We start from the raw sequence: 22,351 nt of genomic DNA on the forward strand, positions 1-22,351 counted from the left end.
TATATATATATATATATTTGGCTCTCATGTTCATAAGTATGAACAATTTAAGGAGCCAATACAAACTTTAGTATTTTCATTTAAAAGGAATTCTGTTATTTCTCATTTTTAGAAATCTTTAACAGTACTTGGGGATATTTTATCCTTTTGGTTATTTTCTCTGAATATTTTCGACTTTATTAAGAGAGTTCTCAAAAAAAAATACTTAGTTTCAGAACTCCAACTATTATATAATCAAGCCTATTGCCTTCAAGTTGATTGACAGCAACACCATAGGACACAATAGAACTGCCCCTTAGGATTCTCAGGGATTTTATCTTTCTAGAAACTGGCTGCTGGACTTAGTGGCTGGTAGGTTCACACTACTTACTTTTGTTTTAACCACTGTACCACCAGTTGGCCCTCTTGTCATTGTCACACCTTCTCTACTTTTCCATTTTCATACTGTTTTCAAATGCAAAGACTAATTCTGAAATAACTAATCTATGTTTCACATTAACCAAAAACTGTTTCTCTAGTTATTTACAGAATATAAAGTTCTGCCATTGATGAGTCTGTAGTACAGCTCTGAAATGTTTGTTTAGTTTCTTTTCTTCCTTCTATAACAGCCTTACAGTCTGTGATGTTTGTTTTTGCTTTGGGCCTGTCTTGGTATATCCTTTTCTGTTTTCCCTATCCTTTATCTTTTCAGTATCTGACTGGCAACAAACCATTTTCAAAAGACTTCTGTAGCTCCATCTAATGTCCATTAATCTTTTAGTATATGTATCTCATCTTGCATTTTGTTTTTTTCTAATTAGATGTAATTTCTGTATAGGTTTAGAGGGCAAGCAATAAAAGCAGGCATAACTTGACTTTTCTTTATGATTGAGTTATTTTTGTTAAGTTCTTGAAATTAGATAGATAGGTAGATACAGCACTCTGGTGGCCTAGTGGTAAACTATGGTGTAATCCCTAAGGCATGGATTTCCAATACACTAGCTGCTCTGAGAGAAAGGGTGGGCAGTCTTCCACCCTGTGGTTTACTCCCTCTTGAAAACCCATTGGAGGGTCAGCTCTGTAGCTATGGGTAGATTCCTCCATGGAACAAAACAACTTTGTGCTACTTGATTCTTATTAGATATGTGCCTTCAGTAAAATTTCTTCCTGAATAACAGTTTTTTAATTTTAATGTTTCATTTCTTTTCGGAGCTCTCGTAGCCTATCTGCAATTCCAAAGGCACATGATTTGAATCTACCAGCTGCTCCTTGGAAAAGGATAGGCAGTCTCCCCCTGTGCAGTTAACAGCCTTGAAGCCTGCTGGAGGGTCACTTAGACTCTATGGTACACAACAATCACTAAAAAAATACATTGATGAATGATAAGTCTGACAAGAGTTAAAAGGGGAGTTTATAAGTCGTGTGGGGAGGAGGGTATTTAAGGGGAGTGGTGAGGTTTTTTAAGAATGTTTTTGGTAGCTTTGCACAGTGGCAATATTACAGCTCATGAGGTCTGTCCAAGGCACGATTATTGCTAATTTGAAAACTTTTTTTGTAAAAAAATTTTTTTGTTCGCACATTTTCTTTATTTGATAGGGTGTGGCATAGGAAATAGATCTTGTTGGATTTTTCTGCATGTGGAAACCCAATTTTCACAGCACCATTTATTGGAGAGGTTCTTCCACCCATCAATAAATTTTAAAATCAGGAAATGTTCTTTCAGTATTGTTTAGCTATTGTGGGCTTCTTGTCTTTTCTATGTAAAATTGAGGATTTTCTATTTTTGTAAAAAGAGGTGTAGTTTTGGTCGAGACTATGTTGAATCTGTAGGTTGCACTGACATTTTTAACATAACTAATCTGTGATCACAGAATATACATCTTCCCATTTGAACTGTTTCACCTCTTTCAGCAATGGATTTTTGGGGTTTTGTTGTTGTTTTGCATGGATTAAGTCCCACTGTGTCCCTGGACAGATTTACCCCTAACTTTATTCTCTTAAAAGGATTTACTTAATTTCTTTTTTCTCAGTGTTGGTTTATGGAAGAAGTCTGGTTTCTTGTTTGCTGACCTTGTACCTGGCAATCTAGCTAAACTTCTCTATTAACTATAGGATGTTTTGATGTAATATATTTGTAGGTCATGTAATCTTCAAGTAAAGATAATTTTGCACATTTTATAATTTGAATTCCCTTCTTTTTGGGGGGATGGTCACCTATGCCATATTGTTCTGGCTAGGCAATATTGAATAAATGTGGAGAGCAAACCCAGAAACTTGTTTCTCAGTCTTTCTCTGTTATATGTAATAGCTTTTCACTTTAAACATATTCCCTAACTTAAATTATATTTGGGTTCTATTTAGGGTTTTCATCAAGAAAGGATGTTGAGTTTTATCAAATGTTTTTCTTCCCTCAGAGGTGATCATGGGACCTTTTCCTGTATTCTCTTGATGTCTTATATTGATTTTTCTAATGTTGAACCATCCTTGCATAAACAATGAGTTTATCATGTGAAGGAAAACTTGTGTTCTTAGGGCTTAAGAATTTTTTAAAAATTTGGTGATAATTTTTTACAATGCTCTCTCTTCCACTTTTTGTTTATTAGGTGGTATGGTCAAGAAAAAGATTACAATGTGCTAGTCATGGATCTTCTTGGACCCAGTCTTGAAGACCTCTTCAATTTTTGTTCAAGAAGATTCACAATGAAAACTGTACTTATGTTAGCTGACCAGGTACGTTAGAGTTGATGAAACTAGAAACTGGGGCTACTTCTAATCCCACTTCTGTTTGTTCAGAACTCTAGAATATGACCACGTATGCTGTTTCTTTAACCTTAAATGTTCCATTTCTTTTAAAAATATTTTTGTGATAGGAGGAGATACTCATTCAGGTATTATATTACAAGTATATAAAATATATCTTTTAATATATCTTACTTTGTAGGTTGAGTTGGAAGCAGTACACACATTCTTATTTGGCTTTACTCTAATACATGAAGAGATACTTGTAATGATTTTAAAAGCCACTGTGTAACAAATGGAAAGGTTAGAATGTTTTTGTTTTAGTCCTTTCCAAGTAAGGGTAATTTTACATAATATTAAAAGACAAATAATGAATCTGTGAGTGTGACATTCATAACTTGAGGTGGTTGTCTTCTATAATTTCAAGTGAGATATTGTTTCCTCATGAATGTAATTGTTTTACTTGTAAGATTTTTAGTGGATAGGTGTAGGTAAATACATGTGCATACACAGTAATCCCTTGGTATTGGAAGAGGATTTGTTCCAAGAATCTGGATTTTCAGGTTTCTTTTATACATTGATGTAGTTAGTATTCTGTAGTTAGTATTATATGTGTGTTTTATGTGGGACCTTCGTGATAGGGTAGGTGTGGGGGCTACAAACAGAAAGATAATAGATTAAAATCTCTCAGGTGCTCTCTTGGATAAAGATGGGCCAGCCTTTTTGTCAAGCTTTACAGCTTCAGAAACCCAGTGGCAATGAGTTTTGATTATGAAAGCTATGTTTTCAGGGGAATAGAGTGCTAAAATAAACTGAAGAAGCATTTTTCACCAGTTAGATGGTATCTTTGTGTCACTGATGGTGTTTTAAGTAAACCCAGAGGAATTTTGAAGATAAAATGGTTACAGTTCATGTATTGTCTAATGATTGAGTTAGTCTATTTTTTTAGGTTTTTTTACCTTTTGACCTTGAGAAATGAGAAACCTAGCTTAGTGTGGGAGGAATAGGGCCAGGAACAAGATTTGAGGGGGAAAGATAACAGTAAAGATAGTAGGAAACTATTAATAGGAATTTATTAATATATAGGTCAAATTTTGGTCAAGATTTGTTCTAAGAATCATAAATTGTTAGAAGTACTTCATATTATACTAAATGTGCATAAGACAGTACTGCAAAGGAAAATGGCATTTATGTTGTTAGAAATATTCAAGAAGTTAGAAAGTAAAATGAGGTTATAACAATTGAGGTGGAATTTGTCTGTAATCTAAATTGAGAGGATTAGAATTAGTGTTCACTTTCTATAATCAGTATCTGATGTTCTCAGAGCTTAACAAAAACTACCAGTTGGCTCAGACAAATATTAGCAGATTTTTATAATGATCTATTGGTGGTACATTATGAACTGAGGCATAATTCATATTGATTATATTCTGTAACCTTGCTTGCTGAAACTGCAGAGGACCTAAAGTAGTTGCTGCAGAAGGTCAAGGACTATAGTCTTCAATATGGATCGAAGCTCAAAATTAAGAAGACAGAGTTTTAAGGAGCTCTGATAACCTAGTGGCAAGAAGCTGTGTTGAAATCCCTAAGGCGTGCAGTTCAAATCCACTAGGTGCTCCCCTGGAGACGGAGGGGCAATGTCCTCCTGTACTAGTAGGATCAGATTCAACAGTACACACACACACACACATACATTTTTTAAAAAAAAATGTCAATAAAGAAGATGATAAAAGAGTTTCACCATTAGCCCAACTGGCAACTTTATGATGGATGGAGAAGAAATTGAAGTTGTTAACAGTTTCGGCTTGCTTGACTCCACAGTTAACACTCTTGGCACCAGCAGTCAGGAAATCAAAAGATGAATTACATTGGGGAAGTCTGCTGTCAAGGACCTCTCTAGAGTGCTGAGGAGCAATGACATAAGTCTAGAGACTAAGGTGTTCCTGATCCACGCCATGGTCTTTGCAGCTATATGCACTGCATCAGAGAGCTGGACAATGATTTAAGAACGACAGAAGAATTGATTTTGCTGCCTTTGAGTTGTGGTGTTGGAGATGAGTACTGAATATACCATGGACAGCTAAGAGAATATTAAATAGGTCTGTCTTAGGATGAAACCAAGTTTTCATTGTAGGCAAGAATTTTGAAGCTCTGTCTCACATACTTTAGGCAGCTGTCCAGGAAAGACCAGTCTTTAGATGTCCTTTAAAAAAGAACATGCTTAGAAAGGTGAAGGGACTGTGCAGGAGAGGAAGTCCTTAGATGAGATGGATTGACAACAGTAACTGGGGTGATGAGATTAGGTGTGTTGGAGTCAGACTGGCTGAGGATAGGGAAGGGTTCAGAGCTAAGTAGAGTGCAAAATGGTGGAAAACTAAGATGCTATAGGTGGTTCTACGGTGGGCATCTTTGTTGAGTATACTGGTAACATGGGCAAGGAGTTGCTGAAAAGCAGTTGTTAAATCTTGCTTGTAAATGATAGGTAACACTTGAAGTGTCAGTAATTTGAGCCTTTAATTATCTTTTGTTTGATCTTTCCCAGTGTTGTAATAGTCATAATGTAATGGTGGATATTATCTAGCTGGGACACATAGATGTAAATTAAGTGACCAAAGTCTTTTATCTTCTTTCAGGAACTTTTATACCCAAGTACGTATACTATCTGTACATGTACTTCTACTTCCTTGCACTTATCCAATTAGGAAAATAAAAAAAGTACTAAAATAAAATTAGGGAAAAGAATATTGATGGAACTATGAATTCTTGTAGCCTGCAAAAAGAACAAGTAGGTAAGATAAATCTTGGAGAAAATGCAGACAAATTGCTTCTTGGAGGCAAGGAAGATGCTTTGTTGCACACACTTTGAGCGTGTTGTTAGGTGGGTCTGTTTCTTGGAACATTGAAAGAGAGTAAATACTCTTAGCAAGATAGAGTGACATAGTGAATGAAGCAGTGGGATGCAGTATGTCACATGATAACACTATGACAGGGTTCATTCAGATCTGTTGTTATCGGGTTACTGTGAGCTCTACTCAACTGTTACTGATTGCCTTCCAGTTGAGCATGAGTCATAGCGACCCCATGAACAAAAGGCCCAAAGCCCTTTTACAATAATAACTTTCAAAAGCAGTCTGGCAGCATCTTTCAAGAAGCCTGCACACTGCCATGAGTTGGAGAACAATGGGGAAAAAATACATTTCTAAATCATAGAGTATTAATTTGTTTTTAAGAATACTAGAATGTGGAAATTATCAAACCAGTTTCATTAATACCACATGCATGCAAGATCCTGCTTATCCAACAATGACTGAAACAGTACATCAACAGAGAGCTGCCATATGGGCAGGCCATGGGGGCTTAGGTGCTCGGGATATCATAGCCAATGTGACATCGACCTTGGCTGAAAGCAGAGAATACCAGAAGAATGTTCGTCTGTGTTTCATTGACTATACAAAAAAGCATGTGACAATGTGACTCACATCAAATTGTGGCTAACCTTGAGAAGAATGAGAATCCCAGAACATTTGATTGTGCTCATCATGTGACCCCTATACTTGAACCAGGAGGCAGTCCAGAAAAAACCAGGGAAACACTACATGGTTCAAATTCAGGAAAGGTGTATGCCAGGGATGCATCCTTTCTCCATACTTTGTCAGTCTGTAGGTGGAATAGATCATCCAGGAGGTTGAACTCCGTGAAGAGGAATTTGACATTAGGCTTAGAGGTAGGCTTATCAACAACCTGTCTTATGTAGATGACACAACCTTGCTTACTGAAACTGAGGAGGACATGAGGCATTTTCTGCAGTAGGTCGAGGACTGCAACCTTAAATATGGATTGAAGCCCAACATTAAAAAAAAACAAAACGAAGATTCTCACTACAGGGCCAATTGGCACCATCATGATAGATGTTGGAGAGATTTTTAACAGCTTCAGCTTGTTTGGTTCCACAATCAACACTCTGGTACCACCATCCAGGAAATCAAAAGATGGATTAGGAAAATCTGCTGTCAGGGACCTCTCGAGTGCTGAGGAATAATGACATAAGTCTAGAGACGAGTGTTCCTGATTCATTGTGTTCCTGATTCAAGCCATGGTCTTTGTAATTGCCATGTATCAGAGAGCAGACAATGACTAAGGATGGCAGAAGAATAAATGCCTTTAAGTTGTGGTGCTGGGCAAAAGTATTGAACATACCATGGACTGCTAAGAGAACAAATAGGTCTATCCTAGAGGGGGTAAAACCAGGCTGCTGCTTGGAGGCAAGGATTTTGAAACACTGTCTCACGTACTTCAGATTTGTGGCCAGGAGGGACCAGTTCTTAGAGAGGGCCATCATGCTTGGAAAGAAAGGTAGGAGGATATATAAGAGGGTGGGGTAAACACAAAGCATGAGAGGGCATGTGTGCCCAGCTAATGAGGGCTCCTGGCCTAGAGATGGGCCACCCCATGGTTCTTGTTCTCTAGTTGGGCAAGTGAGGGGAGCAGGTGAGCATACCTCCCACCTCTACCTGCCTGGTATAGCTGCTCACTGCCACACTTGGCTTGGGCAGCTGCCGCTGTACAATGGGCCTGAGCTGCACGCCACTCAATGTGGCCTCCTGTGAGCTACCTCCCACTTTGATGGCACACACAGTCCCAGGTGGGCTTCATTTGAGAATAAGATTGGGTGAGCTCCTGTTTTGTTTTTCTGTTTATCTAACCAATGCCTGTTGGTGCCTCTTCGATTTGATATTTTCAGTGCTGCTTTTGTGTACTCTCAAAACATACTTGTGACATTTTAACAGCAGTAATTTGAAACAAGTTTACATTGGAAAATGCATTACTTTCTTTCATTAATTAAATCACTTAATTATATTTCCTTTCCCCTTTTGTTTTACAGATGATCAGTAGAATTGAATATGTGCATACAAAGAATTTTATACACAGAGACATTAAACCAGATAACTTCCTAATGGGTATTGGGCGTCACTGTAATAAGGTTAGTCATACACTCTTTGCATGAGAAAAAACGAAGACTGTAATATCTCCAAGAATTGCTTTGGTAAACTTTAGTCTTTAAAAAGCCATAGTAAGTTCACTTTGCTTTTGAAAATTGCTTTGAAAGTTTGTGTTAGAAAATAATCAGCTAACTCTATTAACTTAGTAACTTGAAATAAATTATAGCTTAGCCAACCAAGGCTAGTTACCTTAATATGGAAATTTAAAATTCCAAAGCTTTATAATGAATTGTAATTATCTACCTTTTTTAGCTATTGAATAGTTGTATCTATTTTACATTCACTTGGATAATATAAAAATCACACTTTTTTTTTCTCCTGAATGCTAAAAAATCCATTTTAACCGTTGGCTCTGAAGTGTGACTTCTCTATAATATGTGCTTATGCCAGTGTGGGAACTACTGACCCATCTGTCACCATAGTGTTAACATTTGCTGACTAAGCATAGTTGATAATAAGAATTCCTTGGATTTGTATTCATAAGGATAACTTTTGGGCCTGCTTCCAAAGTAGTTGACAATTTCTTACTTGGGTGGGATCTCTGTCCTCCTTTTTAAAGGAAAATAATTACGTGAAAAGAGCATTCATATAATAAAACTAGTGTTCATTTGGTTCTCTGAGGATGACTGAATTTATGGGGTAATTGGGTTTTAGATAGTGGCGCATGACTGTAGTTAGAAACTAATTATGTTCACATTTTTACTTCATTGATTAGTTTGAGTAAATTGCTTAATATATCAATTAAATGTTGAGCTCGGGCAGACAGGCAGCATTGGCAATGCACTAAGCATGTTATGATCTGATGGAAACTCTCAACTTCAGGACAACTTGGGGACTTTTTTGTTTTTATTGGTATTTTTGATTTGTTTTTGAAAGGAAGATTCCCATTTGTTTTAACCATTAGGGAATATTTGATGTTTCTAGTTGTAGCTGTAAATGTTTACCTTTGTTTGCCTGTATGAATGCCAACTTGGAGTCACTATTAGAATTGATGTTACTTGTTAATGTTTGAGACATTACTTGATCTGACCAAGCTTAGGAAAAAATTTTTAAAGGTTTTTTTGGGGAGGGGGGAACGTTGAAACTGATTTTTTTAAATAATGAAGAGTTTAATCTACATAGCTTATTCCCAAATTGCATCTTTTTTTTTTTTTCTTTCTTTCTTTTCTTTTTTTTTTTTAAATAAAAATCCTGTGTAGTTTTTCCATGAAGCATCCAGGTTCTTCCTCTTGTTACAAAACCTGGTAATTCAGTTGAAAAAATTACTGGTCTTGATTTTTTCCAGTCAGTTTGACTATCTTCTGTTGGCCATTTCTTAGCTTCACCTTTCCATTTTCTTATCCCTAAAAATTCATTAATTATCCCCAAGTTATCTGTGTTCTGCATAGCCATTTTAGATTATTGTGGCAGTGCATGATTTTTTTTGTACTTTGAAATTAGATGATGGCCTAAGTAATATGCCCCTGCCTTTTTTTTTCTCCTTTCTCTCTCTCTTTTTTTTTTTTTGGTCAAAAGCAGTTTGCTAATTGCTTAGTTGTGTTAAGAAATCCAGGTTCCCCAGTGATTAAGGGCTTTAGGGCTTGTCCTCTCTATAGCTATCAGAAAGAATTGTGAAACTGCTTGCTGCTGTACAGTTTCAGAGAAACCCTGAGGTAGAAAGGGTTTTATTTAAAATGAGGGTCCATATCAAATAACTTCTCTTGAACAACATTTTGAACTGGTGTTTTATTTATGTAGTTGGTATTCCAGTTTTAAAATGCCAAATTTGAAAGCCTGGATTCTACAGCCAACTTGTTCTGATACTTTTCTGTTAGTAGAGGGAGAGGCCTAGTTTGGGGAAGCTTTTGATGTCACTTTTTAAAGAAAAAATTTTTTTATTTGAAAAATTGTTCTGAATTTGATGTTTTAGGAGTAACCTCCAAGTCTTGGTGAATTTGCACATCATTTCTAATAATCAGCCCTGCATGCTTATTACAAAGAAATTTTAAGGTGACTAAATGCCTTCTACCTCTTCCTTACTGAAGATTTGTTACCCCCATACAATATTTTTTGGGGGGAAGGGCAGCAAAGATTGCAGATCCAAATTCCCATTTATGAGTTAAAGAAATCAAAGAGCCAAATGTCACCATTGCTATCCCTATTTCAGGCAGTGACACAATATAGTGGCATTAAAAAATTTGAGCATTTTCTAGGATTCAAATATTCTTGAGAATGTGATTTTTTTTATTTGGAAAACTGAGACGCTACAGTGCTTGGTGGAAGAAGGATGGCATTTGGCTACCCTGTTCTTTCTTTAATGCCTCGGTGTTGCCTGTCTGCGCCGGCCATTGTTGCAATGTAAGCAATACTGTTTGATGCACTGCCACCCTCTATTGTCTGTTTAGTGTTTAGAATCTCCAGTGGGGAAGAGGAAAAGAAGCATGACTGTTAGTACTTCTCAGGACCCATCTTTCTCAGGATTAAACCAGGTCTGAAACTGTCTCCTATTCCAACCTCAATCCCAAATTCATGTGCTCTTCTTTTTTATTGTTTTATTTTTATTATTTTTGTTTTATTCTGGAGAATGTAGATCTTGTTCAAGCACCTCTTACGTTGGCATTATTCAGACATACTTGGCAAACATAATATTACTAAGATGTTTCTTTGTGGCTTTTACATAAACTTACAAAGTTTAGAAAATGAAAAATGGGATTATAATTAGAGCTCTAACATCTATATAAAGAAATGGTATGTTGATCTCATTGAAATTCTTTACCTAACGGTAAACTTCAGGTAAAAAGTTTGAATATGTATTTGGCATTGCAGAATTTAATGCATGAAATATATCTATTCAGTCGATCACTGCTTAATGAATGTCCTACCTCACCTCTCTTCCCTTCCCTAATGATGAACTCAGGTAAGTATAGATCACCTTTCAGACCTAGTATTTCTAGACTTGATCTTGGTCTGAATTCGTTCAACTAGAATCAAATCTCTGGTTAAAAAGCACTGTGTACTTTCTAACCAGAAGATCTTGTTCTTAACAATAAAGCATTCCTATAGTTGAACTTCATCAATTAAAATGATACATTGGTAATGCTTCAGATAGATGACTGTATAATCTGATGATTTTTGTTTTCTTGTAGGCTAGATATATTAAACAGCCCAGTAAATATCCAGATGCTCAGCTCTTAAGTAGAATGTCTCAAATACCAAGTTTACTTTTGTAGAAGTTAATTTTACTGAGTTTGAATCACAAATTTAATCTTGCCTATACTTACTATATTTACTTATATATTTAGAAGGTGATAGTGACATAACTAATGATCCCAAAAGAAAAGTGTTACATTTTATATAAGATTTTACCTTGTGGGAATTGTAATTACCCACATATATCTGCTACATTGTCTTGTAAATCCTTTTCCATGATACTCGGGATTATTCTACAGGGCACCTCCTAATACTAAGAAGGTTTTGAAAATTCTTTTCATAGACAAATATTGTTTATGGTGACAAATTTTGGTTGGAAAAAAGGCTTAGAGTTGAGATAACTACGTGCAGTATGAGATTATATAATTTTAAAATTCTTGTACCTTCATTTACTTATCATTTCCATTATATTTTACATTTTATAGCATAAATAGTATACATAAAGTTGTTTTCAATTGTTTATATTATCTACATATGTTAGCTTGTTTTGAGGAGAAATGACCTTGATTTTATAGAATATCCTGAGGTAGAAGAAAAATTGTTAGTATAAAAAATTAAAAATAGAACCTTTTTTAAAAAAAAAAATAGAACCTTTCTTTTTTTAAAAATATAGAACCTTTCTAGAGAAAATTCACCTATAAAAGATGAAATTTCCAGTTTATCAAAATACTAGTTTTTAAGAAATTTTTACCTTTGAAGAATAAGGTGTAGGTACAACTTTTGTTTAGAATATATCATTACTTTAAAAATCCACAATTTAACCACCAAAGGAATTAGTTCCTCCTTTTGCATGTGCCAATCAATAAAAATACATTATCTTGGCAAGCTCTGGTGGCCTAGTGGCAAGAGCTGCACTACAATCCCAGAGGTGTACAGTTCAAATCCACCAGAAGCTCTGCTGGAGAAGGAGGGGCAACCTCCTCCTGTACTAGTCAGATCCGATTTGTTGCTACACAACATAAAAATAATAATACATACATTATCTTAACATTGTTTAAAAAACTACTTTTAAAAAACCCGAAAAATACACTGTCTTGTGCCTTCCTGGATATTGACTTTTATGCATTTGGTTCTGCCTTTGTGGTTCTTTGATTGTATCAAAGTCTTTAGATCTTAGTTTTTAGATTCCTGATGCACAGCTGCTAAAGGGCCTTGATGATGAGTACCAGAAGATAATGAGGTTCTAAGAGTGATTTTTTTTAATTTCAAGTAGTTTTCCTTTCTTTTGCTTAATAGTAGTATACTTTTTTTAGCATCATATTTCTTTTGTAGATTTATTTTTATGAGGAACGAAGATTTTAAATTGGTTACCTAGTTTTTAGTTTTGTTATTAAATGTGTAGGATGAAAGCATTGATGTATTTAGTTTACTTGATAGATGGTTGTTTTTTGTTTTTGGGTTGTTTTTTTTTCTTCCTCTTTAGAGTTGTGGAAGGAAAGATCACAGTTCTTTTAGTTGGGTCTGGTTATTGGATCTTAAATGGCGCTTTGTATATAGATGTATCTGTGGATAAAATTAACAATATATGATCACATCAGTGTTCCGTTTTTCTCTACGATATTGAAATACTAAAAAGACAGTCTAAGAATAGCTCTTCAGAGGAGAGTCTGTGATAATTGTTCCTTCAAAATCCACATTTCTTGGAATATATTTAAAATACTATGAAGCTGGTGGTTCTTTCATGTTTCCTTTTCCCATGTTTTGTTTCAGTATGAATTTGCAGAACTTAGCTATAATTTTTATTTACATAACAAAAGTCATTGTGCTGTTTGTATGCTGAGTGGTTTGCATATCAAAATTTACCATGTGAGCTTTATTTTTTCCATATTTCATAACTTAGCTGATTATGAAATTAGCTTTTCATTATATTTAGTAAGAATTTGGTCTAAATAATATATATTTAAAAGGTATCTAATATATATGTAAATTAGGTCAAGAGAAAAAAGTATCTCATTGTTCATGTGGGGAAAGTATGTCAGACCTTATACTATGCAAAGTATAACTGAGACTAGATTGTAGTACTTAGCTGGAAACAACTGTTACTCATTCTCCTAAGAGGACTAGTTGGTTTAGCACTCTTCCCATTCCCCAACTCATTGACCCCCTTAAATCACTCAGTACTCTATATTGATTTTTTTCTGACTGGATTATAGTTCCCTAGCAAATTAAGAGTGTGAACTATGGCTGGAAAGCCCTAATTTATGACTAATAGAACAAAAAAGTGAGGCAGACCTAGAAAAGAACAATATGGCAAGGCTGTCTAATAGAATAACATGTAGCTTGCCTACTTTGATAATCTTTGCAGATTATAGCAATGTAATGAGTGATTTTTATGATACTCAAAAATTAGTTAGATTGTAGGTAGATGGGTGATGTGAGGAAAAAGGTGTTTTCCTCATCAAGGATTTTGGTTTACTCCCTCTCCGAGAGTATTAGAGTAAACTTGAATTAATTACATTCTGGATAAGTGACTTATTATTTTGCTAGAAGAGCTCTGGTGACCTACTGGTAAGGAGTTGTGCTGCCAGCCTGAAGTCAACTCAGTTCAAATCCAGAATCACCTGTCGTGCAGTTTACAACTTCTGAAAACCTACTGGAAGGTCAAACTATGAGTCAGTTCCAACTCAATGGCTCCCCACAACACCACTCCCTGGGTGCCATATAAATGAGACATTACAAAGCATTACTTTGCTCTAAAGTACTAGCTTGGTTTTTAGTTGTTGTTGCTATGTTTAAAATGTAATTGTAAGCCACCTTGAGAGAGACAGATACATAGCTAACTTGTCATCTTTTAGATGTTTAGCCTGAGTATTTATATAATAGTAACATGTTTCCTTAAGAAATAGAGTAATTTTGTTAATAAAAATTGTGATTTTTATTGGGAATATCAAACTGTCAGTGTTATCTTCATTTAGATAATGAGCGTTCTAGTGACACATTGAACCTTTATAATAGGAGGAAGGGGTTTGAGATTGTCTGGTTTTTTTAAACCCTTGTGTTTAGTATGAGTAACAACAGGATGTCAGGTTTCATTATAGCAGACAGCATAGTTTTCAACTTTGCTATCATTCTTCGCTAGAAATGTATAAAAGATAGGCTCTTGATTATATAATTAAAAATATGTAAGCAACAGGATAAACCACTTACCTATACTTGATTTCTTGATGGAGTGTTAAGTCTTATTCTGCTTCTGATGTCTATTTTGATTGAATAAATGCCATTAATAAGTAAGAACCCATTTACATGAGCAAAGTTGGAAACCTAATGTTTATTTATTTCTCTTTTAAAGTTATTCCTTATTGATTTTGGTTTGGCCAAAAAGTACAGAGACAACAGGACACGACAACACATACCATACAGAGAAGATAAAAATCTTACTGGCACTGCCCGATATGCTAGCATCAATGCACATCTTGGTATTGAACAGAGGTGAGTTTGAAAATTGGATAGTCTTACCATATTTGTAGAGTTCTGGTGGCCTAATCCATAGAAAGTTACCATGCCAACCAAAAGGCCTCGTGTTTACTGTTCTTATCCACCATTCTCCATGAGAGTAGGATGGCATTTCTTCCATTAAGTTTACAGCCTCAGAAACCTGATAAAGGGTTGCTAGGAGTCAGCCAACTTGATGGCATTGAGTGTCCTATTTGTAGCAGTTGCCATTAATTGATACTTGAAGTATTTGAATTCATTTGTAAAATGTCTAAACGTTTATTTAGCCAAACATTGGCTGAACATTTGAGTGATGCTTATTAATCTTTTAACCTGCTGCATTAATAATACAGGGAAGCCATTTAAATGAGATTTCTTAATTTCTTCATTAAAAAATCTCTGGGGAAGAGAATACCTTATGATGGAAGAGTTAAAAGCGAAATGCAATTTTAGCTTGATGTTTCATATTTAGCTGACGATATTTTTTAATGCTGATATTGGGCTTTATGCATTTCAGAGTGATGCACATGAATACATGTGATTAAATAATGTGTCTTTTTGTAGACCAAAGTATCACAAGGCTCTGTGTATGTACATATATATAATTACATATCTGTATAAATCTACACATGCTTTCATATAAATGTTTAATTAGCTTTAAAATGTATATTCTTACCAATATTCCTTATTTTTATTAGCTTCTCTAAAACTTGGAATCCAGTATTTTCATTAACCTTATTTAGAGAGTTGCTAAGCTGAAATTTTTTGCTGCTCTTTAAAAAACTAGAACTATTTATTTTCATAATTTTGTTTATGACAAGTACCTTCTTAAAAGAGGCACTGTGAGGGACTTTGAATAGTACTCTATCTTAATTTAGGAAACTTTCTTCTTGTGTACCTACCCATAATAATATCAGCTCCTGAAATTCTCTTTTCTAGTCGCCGAGATGACATGGAATCATTAGGATATGTTTTGATGTATTTTAATAGAACAAGCCTGCCATGGCAAGGACTAAAGGTAAGTTACAGGTTCACATTGTAAATTTCCTTTTCTTTTCAGAAATAGAAGTACATATTGGACAAATTAGCTTTATTTCCCCTATTTTCTTTATTACAAGCTCTGTTGTTTTTGTTGTGTATTGTTGAGTCGGAACTGACCCATAGTTGACCCAGTGGCAGGTTTTCAGAGGCAGTTAATTGCACTGGAAGATACTGCCCATCCTTCTCCTGAGGAGCAGCTGGTGGATTTGAACAGCATGTTTTTGGCATTACTATGCAGCCTTTTCCCACTAGAGCTCCCACAAGTTAACTTCTAATGTCCATTCCAAATCAGAGTAATCCCATTATGACTGAAGAAGAGTTTCCAATAAGCTGCCACTCTTTGGTAACTCCTTCTGGGTTGTATCTGGATGGGAGAGGGCTGTGACTTAAAAGAGCGGAGACTTGTGACTTGAGAATATTCTTATACAATTAACTTTATAATGACACCATCTAACAAGGACAGGTTTTTTTTTTAAATTGGTCTACTTTTGGTTTTGCCTTGTTTTTCCAAATTTGACCCCATCTGTTCTTACATTTTGTTGTTTTGATAAACTCACCTTTTCCTAATAGTAAAATAGCATCTTGAGACTCCTCAAAAACTAACAAATGTTAAAACCAGAAGCATTTTTATGTGTATTAAAATTATGCCTTAAGACTTCTCTTGGATCTCCATTATTTTGTTTAGTATATTAATAGTATAGTAATATTTACTATGTGATTGAATTTTTCATTTTCTCCAGGCTGCAACAAAGAAACAACTATTTGAAAAGATTACTGAAAAAAAGATGTCCACTCCTGTTGAAGTTTTATGTAAAGTAAGTATGTTTGATGGTGTTTTTGTTTTTGGTTTTTTTAATAACTCAAAATGGAAGTACTTACTTGTTAGGTAAAACTTAAAACATCCTGTTAGGTAGCTATTTACCATTTCAGATTTACTCAATGGCTTGAGGAAATAGAACTTTAAATCTGATCTGGTTCATTACCAGCTCAGCTCAGTTTGAAGCCCTGAGTCAATTCAAAATAGCTATTGTCCAGCTATGTTGTTGTTGTTTGTTAAGTGCCATCAAGTCATAGATGACTCACAGTGACCCTAAAAATGAAAGACCTGAGTCAAGGAAAAGACCACAAAAGACCCGTTTATTGAAGTTTCCGGAGGCAAGCCATTTTAGAAGTGGATGCCACTCCTACTTCCAAGCTGTTTTAACTGGGGAGCTCCACCAAACCCTGTCCACCATAGGTGGTAACCATTATCACATTTGGCACATCAGTGTTACAGTGTTTAGCATCACAGCAACCATGAGTTGCCTCTGTAGAGAAATGCACAGACCAGTACTATACCAAAAACAGTGCTATACCAAAAACAATTAGAAGAATGTTTGACCAAAAACAATTAAAACCAGGCCTGAGGGACACAGACTAAAATCACCTGCCTTGGGCTTGGTAGCATAACTTTCTGTCCACTAGGCCAACTGTAGCTCTCTCAATGTTGTCATTATTGTAAGTGCTGTCGAGTTGTAGACAACTCATAACGACCCTATGAATGAAAGACCTTGGGCTTGGTAGCAATTATATAACTATTGACCAACTATAGTATAATAGTATAATTAAAAGTTTAGACCATGATGGAAAATAGGATAACTGTGATCCCTTTCAAGTTTTCCATAAAATAATTTTACACTTGAAATAATTAAAAAATGCTATCTGAATGAATGAATGATGCAGTGTTAAAAGAAACATGAGCTGATATTTTGTAGACTAGGGAAATAGAGATGCCTTTTAAATGTCTCCCCATCTACAATTCTGACCTTTCTGCTTGTCTACAACAAAGAGTATTGAAGGGTAGATGACTTTGCATGATCTATCTTTTCTGAAAATCTGAGATTTGTTTTAAATAAAATACTCTTACATTATAGTCCATACATAGGAATTTTTAAAATCTGTGTGCTTTGGGAAGCATAACATCCTCATTTCTGTGCAGCTCAAAGAAGAAAAAGTCTCATCTGACTTACAAGTTGGTCATTTTTGCACACTGAAAAAAACCTTGAAATTGACACTTTAGTTTTTTTAACTTACTGTTTTGTGATTTTAACAAGTTTACAGAAAAGATTTTCATTCATTGTTGCACATTTCCCTCTCTTTTCTCTCGCCCAATTAACTGCCTATACACACATACACACACTCTCCCCCCCCCTCTCTCTCTTGCAGTTTTCCTCCATTCCCCATTGGTAATCATAAAAATACATAATTCATAATAGAGTGAATATAAGAAGATGGCACAGGATAGGATTAGGTTCATACCATTTGTTCATAGGGTTATGAGTTATACAGAACTTCATGGCTTCTAAGGACATGACTAAAATGATGCTTCCCCCCCCCCAAGTGTTTTTTTTTATGTAACTGATACCTCTTAATAGTGTGCCTCAGGAAACCCTATGAACCTGGAGAGAGGATGAAAGACACACAGGTGCTGAGGACTCTCCTTCATAGAGTTGCTATGAGTCGCCTGTGATAGCTTTAATTTCTATCAAACTGATAGTGTTCTTTTGTTAAAGTTGTGGTTTTCTTTTATATGACAAAAAGGAAATCGTACTTAACTCCATTTGTTGTTTGTTACTCATTAAAAATAAACATTGCAAATATTGTACCTGCCCTTTTTCAATTTGAATGATGAGAAATTTCTCAGAAGTTTTAAGTATATTTATAGTGGGTCAAATAGGTAGGGGGATGACCATCAACTGCAATTTTTTTCCCATTCCTTTCCACATCAACATTTTCTTGAGGAAAGAAAATAGAGGGGTTTATATTAGTAGTTCAACTTTTCATTTCTTTTCTTTCCTGTTGGTACTGATACATTAAAGCTTTAGATGTGAACTTGTTTAACTAGGTTGGAAAACCAACCTAGGTGTTCGGTTTTAGAGAATGCTTTCATTTGATGTGCACATTAGGTACTATTTTATAAGTGTTCAGAAGCGTGAGAGAGAGGAAATAACAGAATGTTAATAGTGGTGTCTATATTTTTTTTTTGTTCATTCTTTCCTGTTTATGTATTTACTACATTCATAAATTAATTTCTGGTTACCTTTTAGTTTATTTTTTATTTTATTTTGTGTGCGTTTACCGTCAAATCAGATCTGACTGGTACAGGAGGATATTGCGCCTCCTTCTCCGGCAGAGCATCTGGTGGATTCGAACCGTGTTCCTCTGGGATTGCAGTGTAGCTTCTTGCCACTAGGCCACCAGAGCTCCCCTATTTTTTGATGTTACTGAATTAGAAGACATAAATTACAGATAATCTAGGAATATGATAGGTAAGCTAAAGCATATGTGTTTCCTCCATCAATATTAAAAGATAAAGACACTATCCAATTATAATGATAAGAATAGAAAGATGACTTTTTTTAAGGTTTGAGGAAACCAACTCATAGTATTTCTTTTACTTCTCAAGATGTACTTACAAACTACTAATGCATTCTAAAAATGAGTTTGGCTTGTTGGTTTTAATTGTGTTTTAAATCTTAAATCTATAGGGCTTTCCTGCCGAATTTGCCATGTACTTAAATTATTGTCGTGGTTTGCGCTTTGAGGAAGCTCCAGATTACATGTACCTGAGGCAGCTATTCCGCATTCTTTTCAGGTCAGTTTTTAAGACATTTTTTTATATTGGAAAATTTGTTTGCACTGCATGTTCTTAAGAAACAGTAAATTTAAATAAAGAAGATTCGTGAAAACTCAGTCTGTGAGTTGGTTCTCACTCATAGTTACCTTTGCTGTGTTTCCAAAGCTATGAAACTCAGTGAGAGCAAACTGCCTTTATTTCACTCTTCAGAACCCTGTCAGAGACACTCAGCCTTTGAATTAGCCGTGAAACTTGATAAGGAATGCATCAACAGAACTCCCTTACGTAAAGCAGATCTATACATGAAAAATGTTTTTACTTTTGTTTTAGGTAAAGTTAGCAGTTGAATTGATTACCACATATTCCATTTGTATGCTCATCAAATTACTCAAAAGCTGGACTCGAAAGGTTAATGGGCATTAGAACTGGAGGAAGTATAGTCACTGTTATGCAGATGACTCGACCTTATTTTCTGAAAGTGAAGAACACTTGGAAGCAGAAGATCAGAAACTGTAGTCTTCAATATAGATTGCATCTCATTATCAAGAAAATAATTCTCACCATTGGACCAGTAGGCAACAAACATCATGATAGATGGAGAAAAGATTGGAACTGTCAATGACTTCATCTTAGATCTACAAGCAAACAAATACACTTGGTATCAGCAGTCAGGAGATAAGGAGACATACTACACTGAGAAAGTCTACAGTCAGGTTCCTCTTCAAATTCTTGAACAACAATGATGTTAGTTTGAGGACTAAGGTGTGCCTCATTTGGGCCTTGATCTTTTCTGTCACTGTCTGCTGCTGAGAGCAGAACAGTGAATACGGATGTCAGAAGAATTATTGGTATCTTTGAAATGAATATTTATGGAGTCCCAAAAGAATAAACAGTTGTATCTCGGAGAAAGTGCAGCTAGATTGCTTTCGGCTCCATGGATGATAAAACTTTGTCTTACATACTTTGGGCATGTTGACTAGGAGAGGCTATTAATTGGAGAGAAACTTTGTTTGGGATTGCAGAAGACAGGAAGACCTTCAACTGGGTGGATTTACTATAGCAATGGACTTGAGTGAGTCAGAGATTGTGAGGATGACACAGGATAGAATAGTTTTCAGATCATAGGATCACTGCGTTGTCCTTGACTCAACAGCACCGTAATGGTAATATCCTTTCCCCTAGTTGTGAGATACAAACAGGTACCCAAAAACATCAACCTAATTGTAGAAAGGAAATTTGCCCTTAAAATAAAATACTTTTTTAAAGAGAGAGAAAATATGTCTTTTGTGAAAAACTGTCCCTTAAAATCTTCAAAATTCAGTGGATTTCTTAGTTGGATACTTATCATTAACATGTAATTTTATATTTTCCAGGACCCTGAACCATCAGTATGACTACACATTTGATTGGACAATGTTAAAGCAGAAAGCAGCACAGCAGGCGGCCTCTTCCAGTGGGCAGGGTCAGCAGGCCCAAGCTCCCACAGGCAAGCAAACTGACAAAACCAAGAGTAACATGAAAGGTTAGTAGCCAAGAACCAAGTGACGTTACAGGGAAAAATTAAACACAAAATTGGATAATTCGTTTACTTCTAACAGTGTTAGATCAAGGAGGTGGTTTTCAAATACATCAAAAAATTTGGCTCTTATATTTAAAAAAAAGACGTCCTTGGAAAATTTGACTACTAACTTTAAACCCAAATGTCCTTGTTCATATATATATGTATATTTGTATATACATATATGTGTGTATTATATCATTTCTCTTGGGATTTTGGGTCATTTTTAACTACTGCATCTTTTTACTCATTCATTAACCCTTTTCCAAAATAAACATTTGGTGTTGGGAATACGGTATAATCAATCAATCCAAAATCCTAGACCTAACACTTGTTGATTTTAAGTAAAAAATCTGGTTAGCCATGATAATTTTACTTTCTTTTAGACTAACAGTGTTAAGATTCCCGCACCCCACCCCATCCCTGCATGTTAATGTTTAGGTTTTTTCTTTTTCTTTTTTGGGGGGAGGGGGGTGGTTGGCGGGGACAGGGGCACGCGCGGTGTGCGTCGAGGGAAACCTGGGCTAGCACGCCAAGCCAGTCGGCCAGAGCGCTGAAGGTCGCGCGCAGAACGCCACCGCCTCGCCACCCCTAATGTTTAGGTTTTAAACTGGGAACATTGTGAACTGATTTAATTTTGAGAGATGAGTCTGGCATTATCCCCAAAGTGTCTTTCCTGTTTGCAGAGCCTCTCAGTTGATCTCTTATATGCTCCATTACCTGAAAAAGTTTTGACACTTTTTTTTTCCTAGACACTAGAAAAATACATGCTTTTAATTTCAAAAAGCTTTTTTAAAAATGTAAAACAAAAGCCTCTTAACTTCGTGAAATACTCAGGCTCTCGGTATCCAGTGTGGAATTAATATCTGTAACTAAGCCTTTCCATTTAAAGATACATGGAGAAAATGCCAACAAGCCTACATTTCTTCTGATAATCTCAGTGCTACTAAGAATGAGAAGTAGAACTGTTAGGGCACACACAGCTCCAGTTCTTAGCACTGTTGCCAGACGGTTCCACTCCTGTGGTCATTTTTATTTGCTGGTTTATTTTTGTTTTCAACTCTCTGGGGCTTACCCCCAATACTCTCCTACTTTCTTGTGTATGTGGTTGGCAGGTAAGGTTTTTGGGGTATTTTTATTTCTGAATGACCTCACTTGTCTGAACTTGGCTCTTACAGCCTCACGTGTAATCCATATTTTTAGTATTATATTTAATTGGAAAATTCTTTAAACTGATGTAATCATCTTCATCCCAGCAGCTTATCTATTAATCATGACGTTTAAATGCTTCCACTGTTGTACTTGGGAAAAATTGAAAGTTTAATGTAGTGGACTGACTAGCCAACGCTAGTTCTTTAATTTCAGTTAAAACTGAATTTCTTGTTTTGAGGCTTTTAAAATCTCTTTGGACTAATGATAGTATCAGTACATTGAGTGAGTAAAGTCTCTATAAGGAAGGCTGCTTCACTTGACATGCATAGTAGCTTTTTCTCCACAAAGAAAGCCGTTTTTGCTTGCTAAATTTATGTAGCCAACTGGGATAATAAGATCATCATGTGTTGTTGTTGTTGTTATGTGCACTCTGTCTCCGCATGCCCTACCTCCATAGGGGCCTATTTATTGTTATGTGATGTAGAGTCACTTGCCACTCATAGCGACCCTATGTACAACAGCCCTAAACCCTGCTCTGTCCTGTGCCAATCGCTCTGCCTCTGACACACCCATCCTGATTACCCCAGTCACTGAATCAATCCACCTCATAGAGGGTCTTCCCCTCCTGCGCTGTCCCTCCACTCT

At 35.7% G+C, this 22,351-nt stretch overlaps 1 protein-coding gene across 4 annotated transcripts in view; it reads left to right on the forward strand.

Moving 5' to 3' along the window:
• The window catches only part of CSNK1A1 (casein kinase 1, alpha 1), a 43,449-nt gene that overhangs the window by 14,312 nt on the left and 6,786 nt on the right, over window positions 1–22,351 (forward strand). The window contains exons 3-10 of one of the 4 annotated variants that reach the window (XM_006893708.1): window positions 2,583–2,709; window positions 7,601–7,699; window positions 10,103–10,186; window positions 14,197–14,336; window positions 15,279–15,357; window positions 16,121–16,195; window positions 18,908–19,014; window positions 20,370–20,482. In XM_006893708.1, coding sequence (XP_006893770.1) covers window positions 2,583–2,709; window positions 7,601–7,699; window positions 10,103–10,186; window positions 14,197–14,336; window positions 15,279–15,357; window positions 16,121–16,195; window positions 18,908–19,014; window positions 20,370–20,482 — 824 coding nt within the window. Of the gene's footprint in view, window positions 1–2,582; window positions 2,710–7,600; window positions 7,700–10,102; window positions 10,187–14,196; window positions 14,337–15,278; window positions 15,358–16,120; window positions 16,196–18,907; window positions 19,015–20,369; window positions 20,524–22,351 lie in introns of those variants that run through there. The other 3 variants (XM_006893707.1, XM_006893710.1, XM_006893709.1) reach the window with 3 other exon arrangements.

This window comes from Elephantulus edwardii, unplaced genomic scaffold (genome assembly GCF_000299155.1).
Source record: "Elephantulus edwardii isolate Elephantulus edwardi_28Jun2011 unplaced genomic scaffold, EleEdw1.0 scaffold00130, whole genome shotgun sequence".
Lineage (NCBI taxonomy): Eukaryota > Metazoa > Chordata > Mammalia > Macroscelidea > Macroscelididae > Elephantulus > Elephantulus edwardii.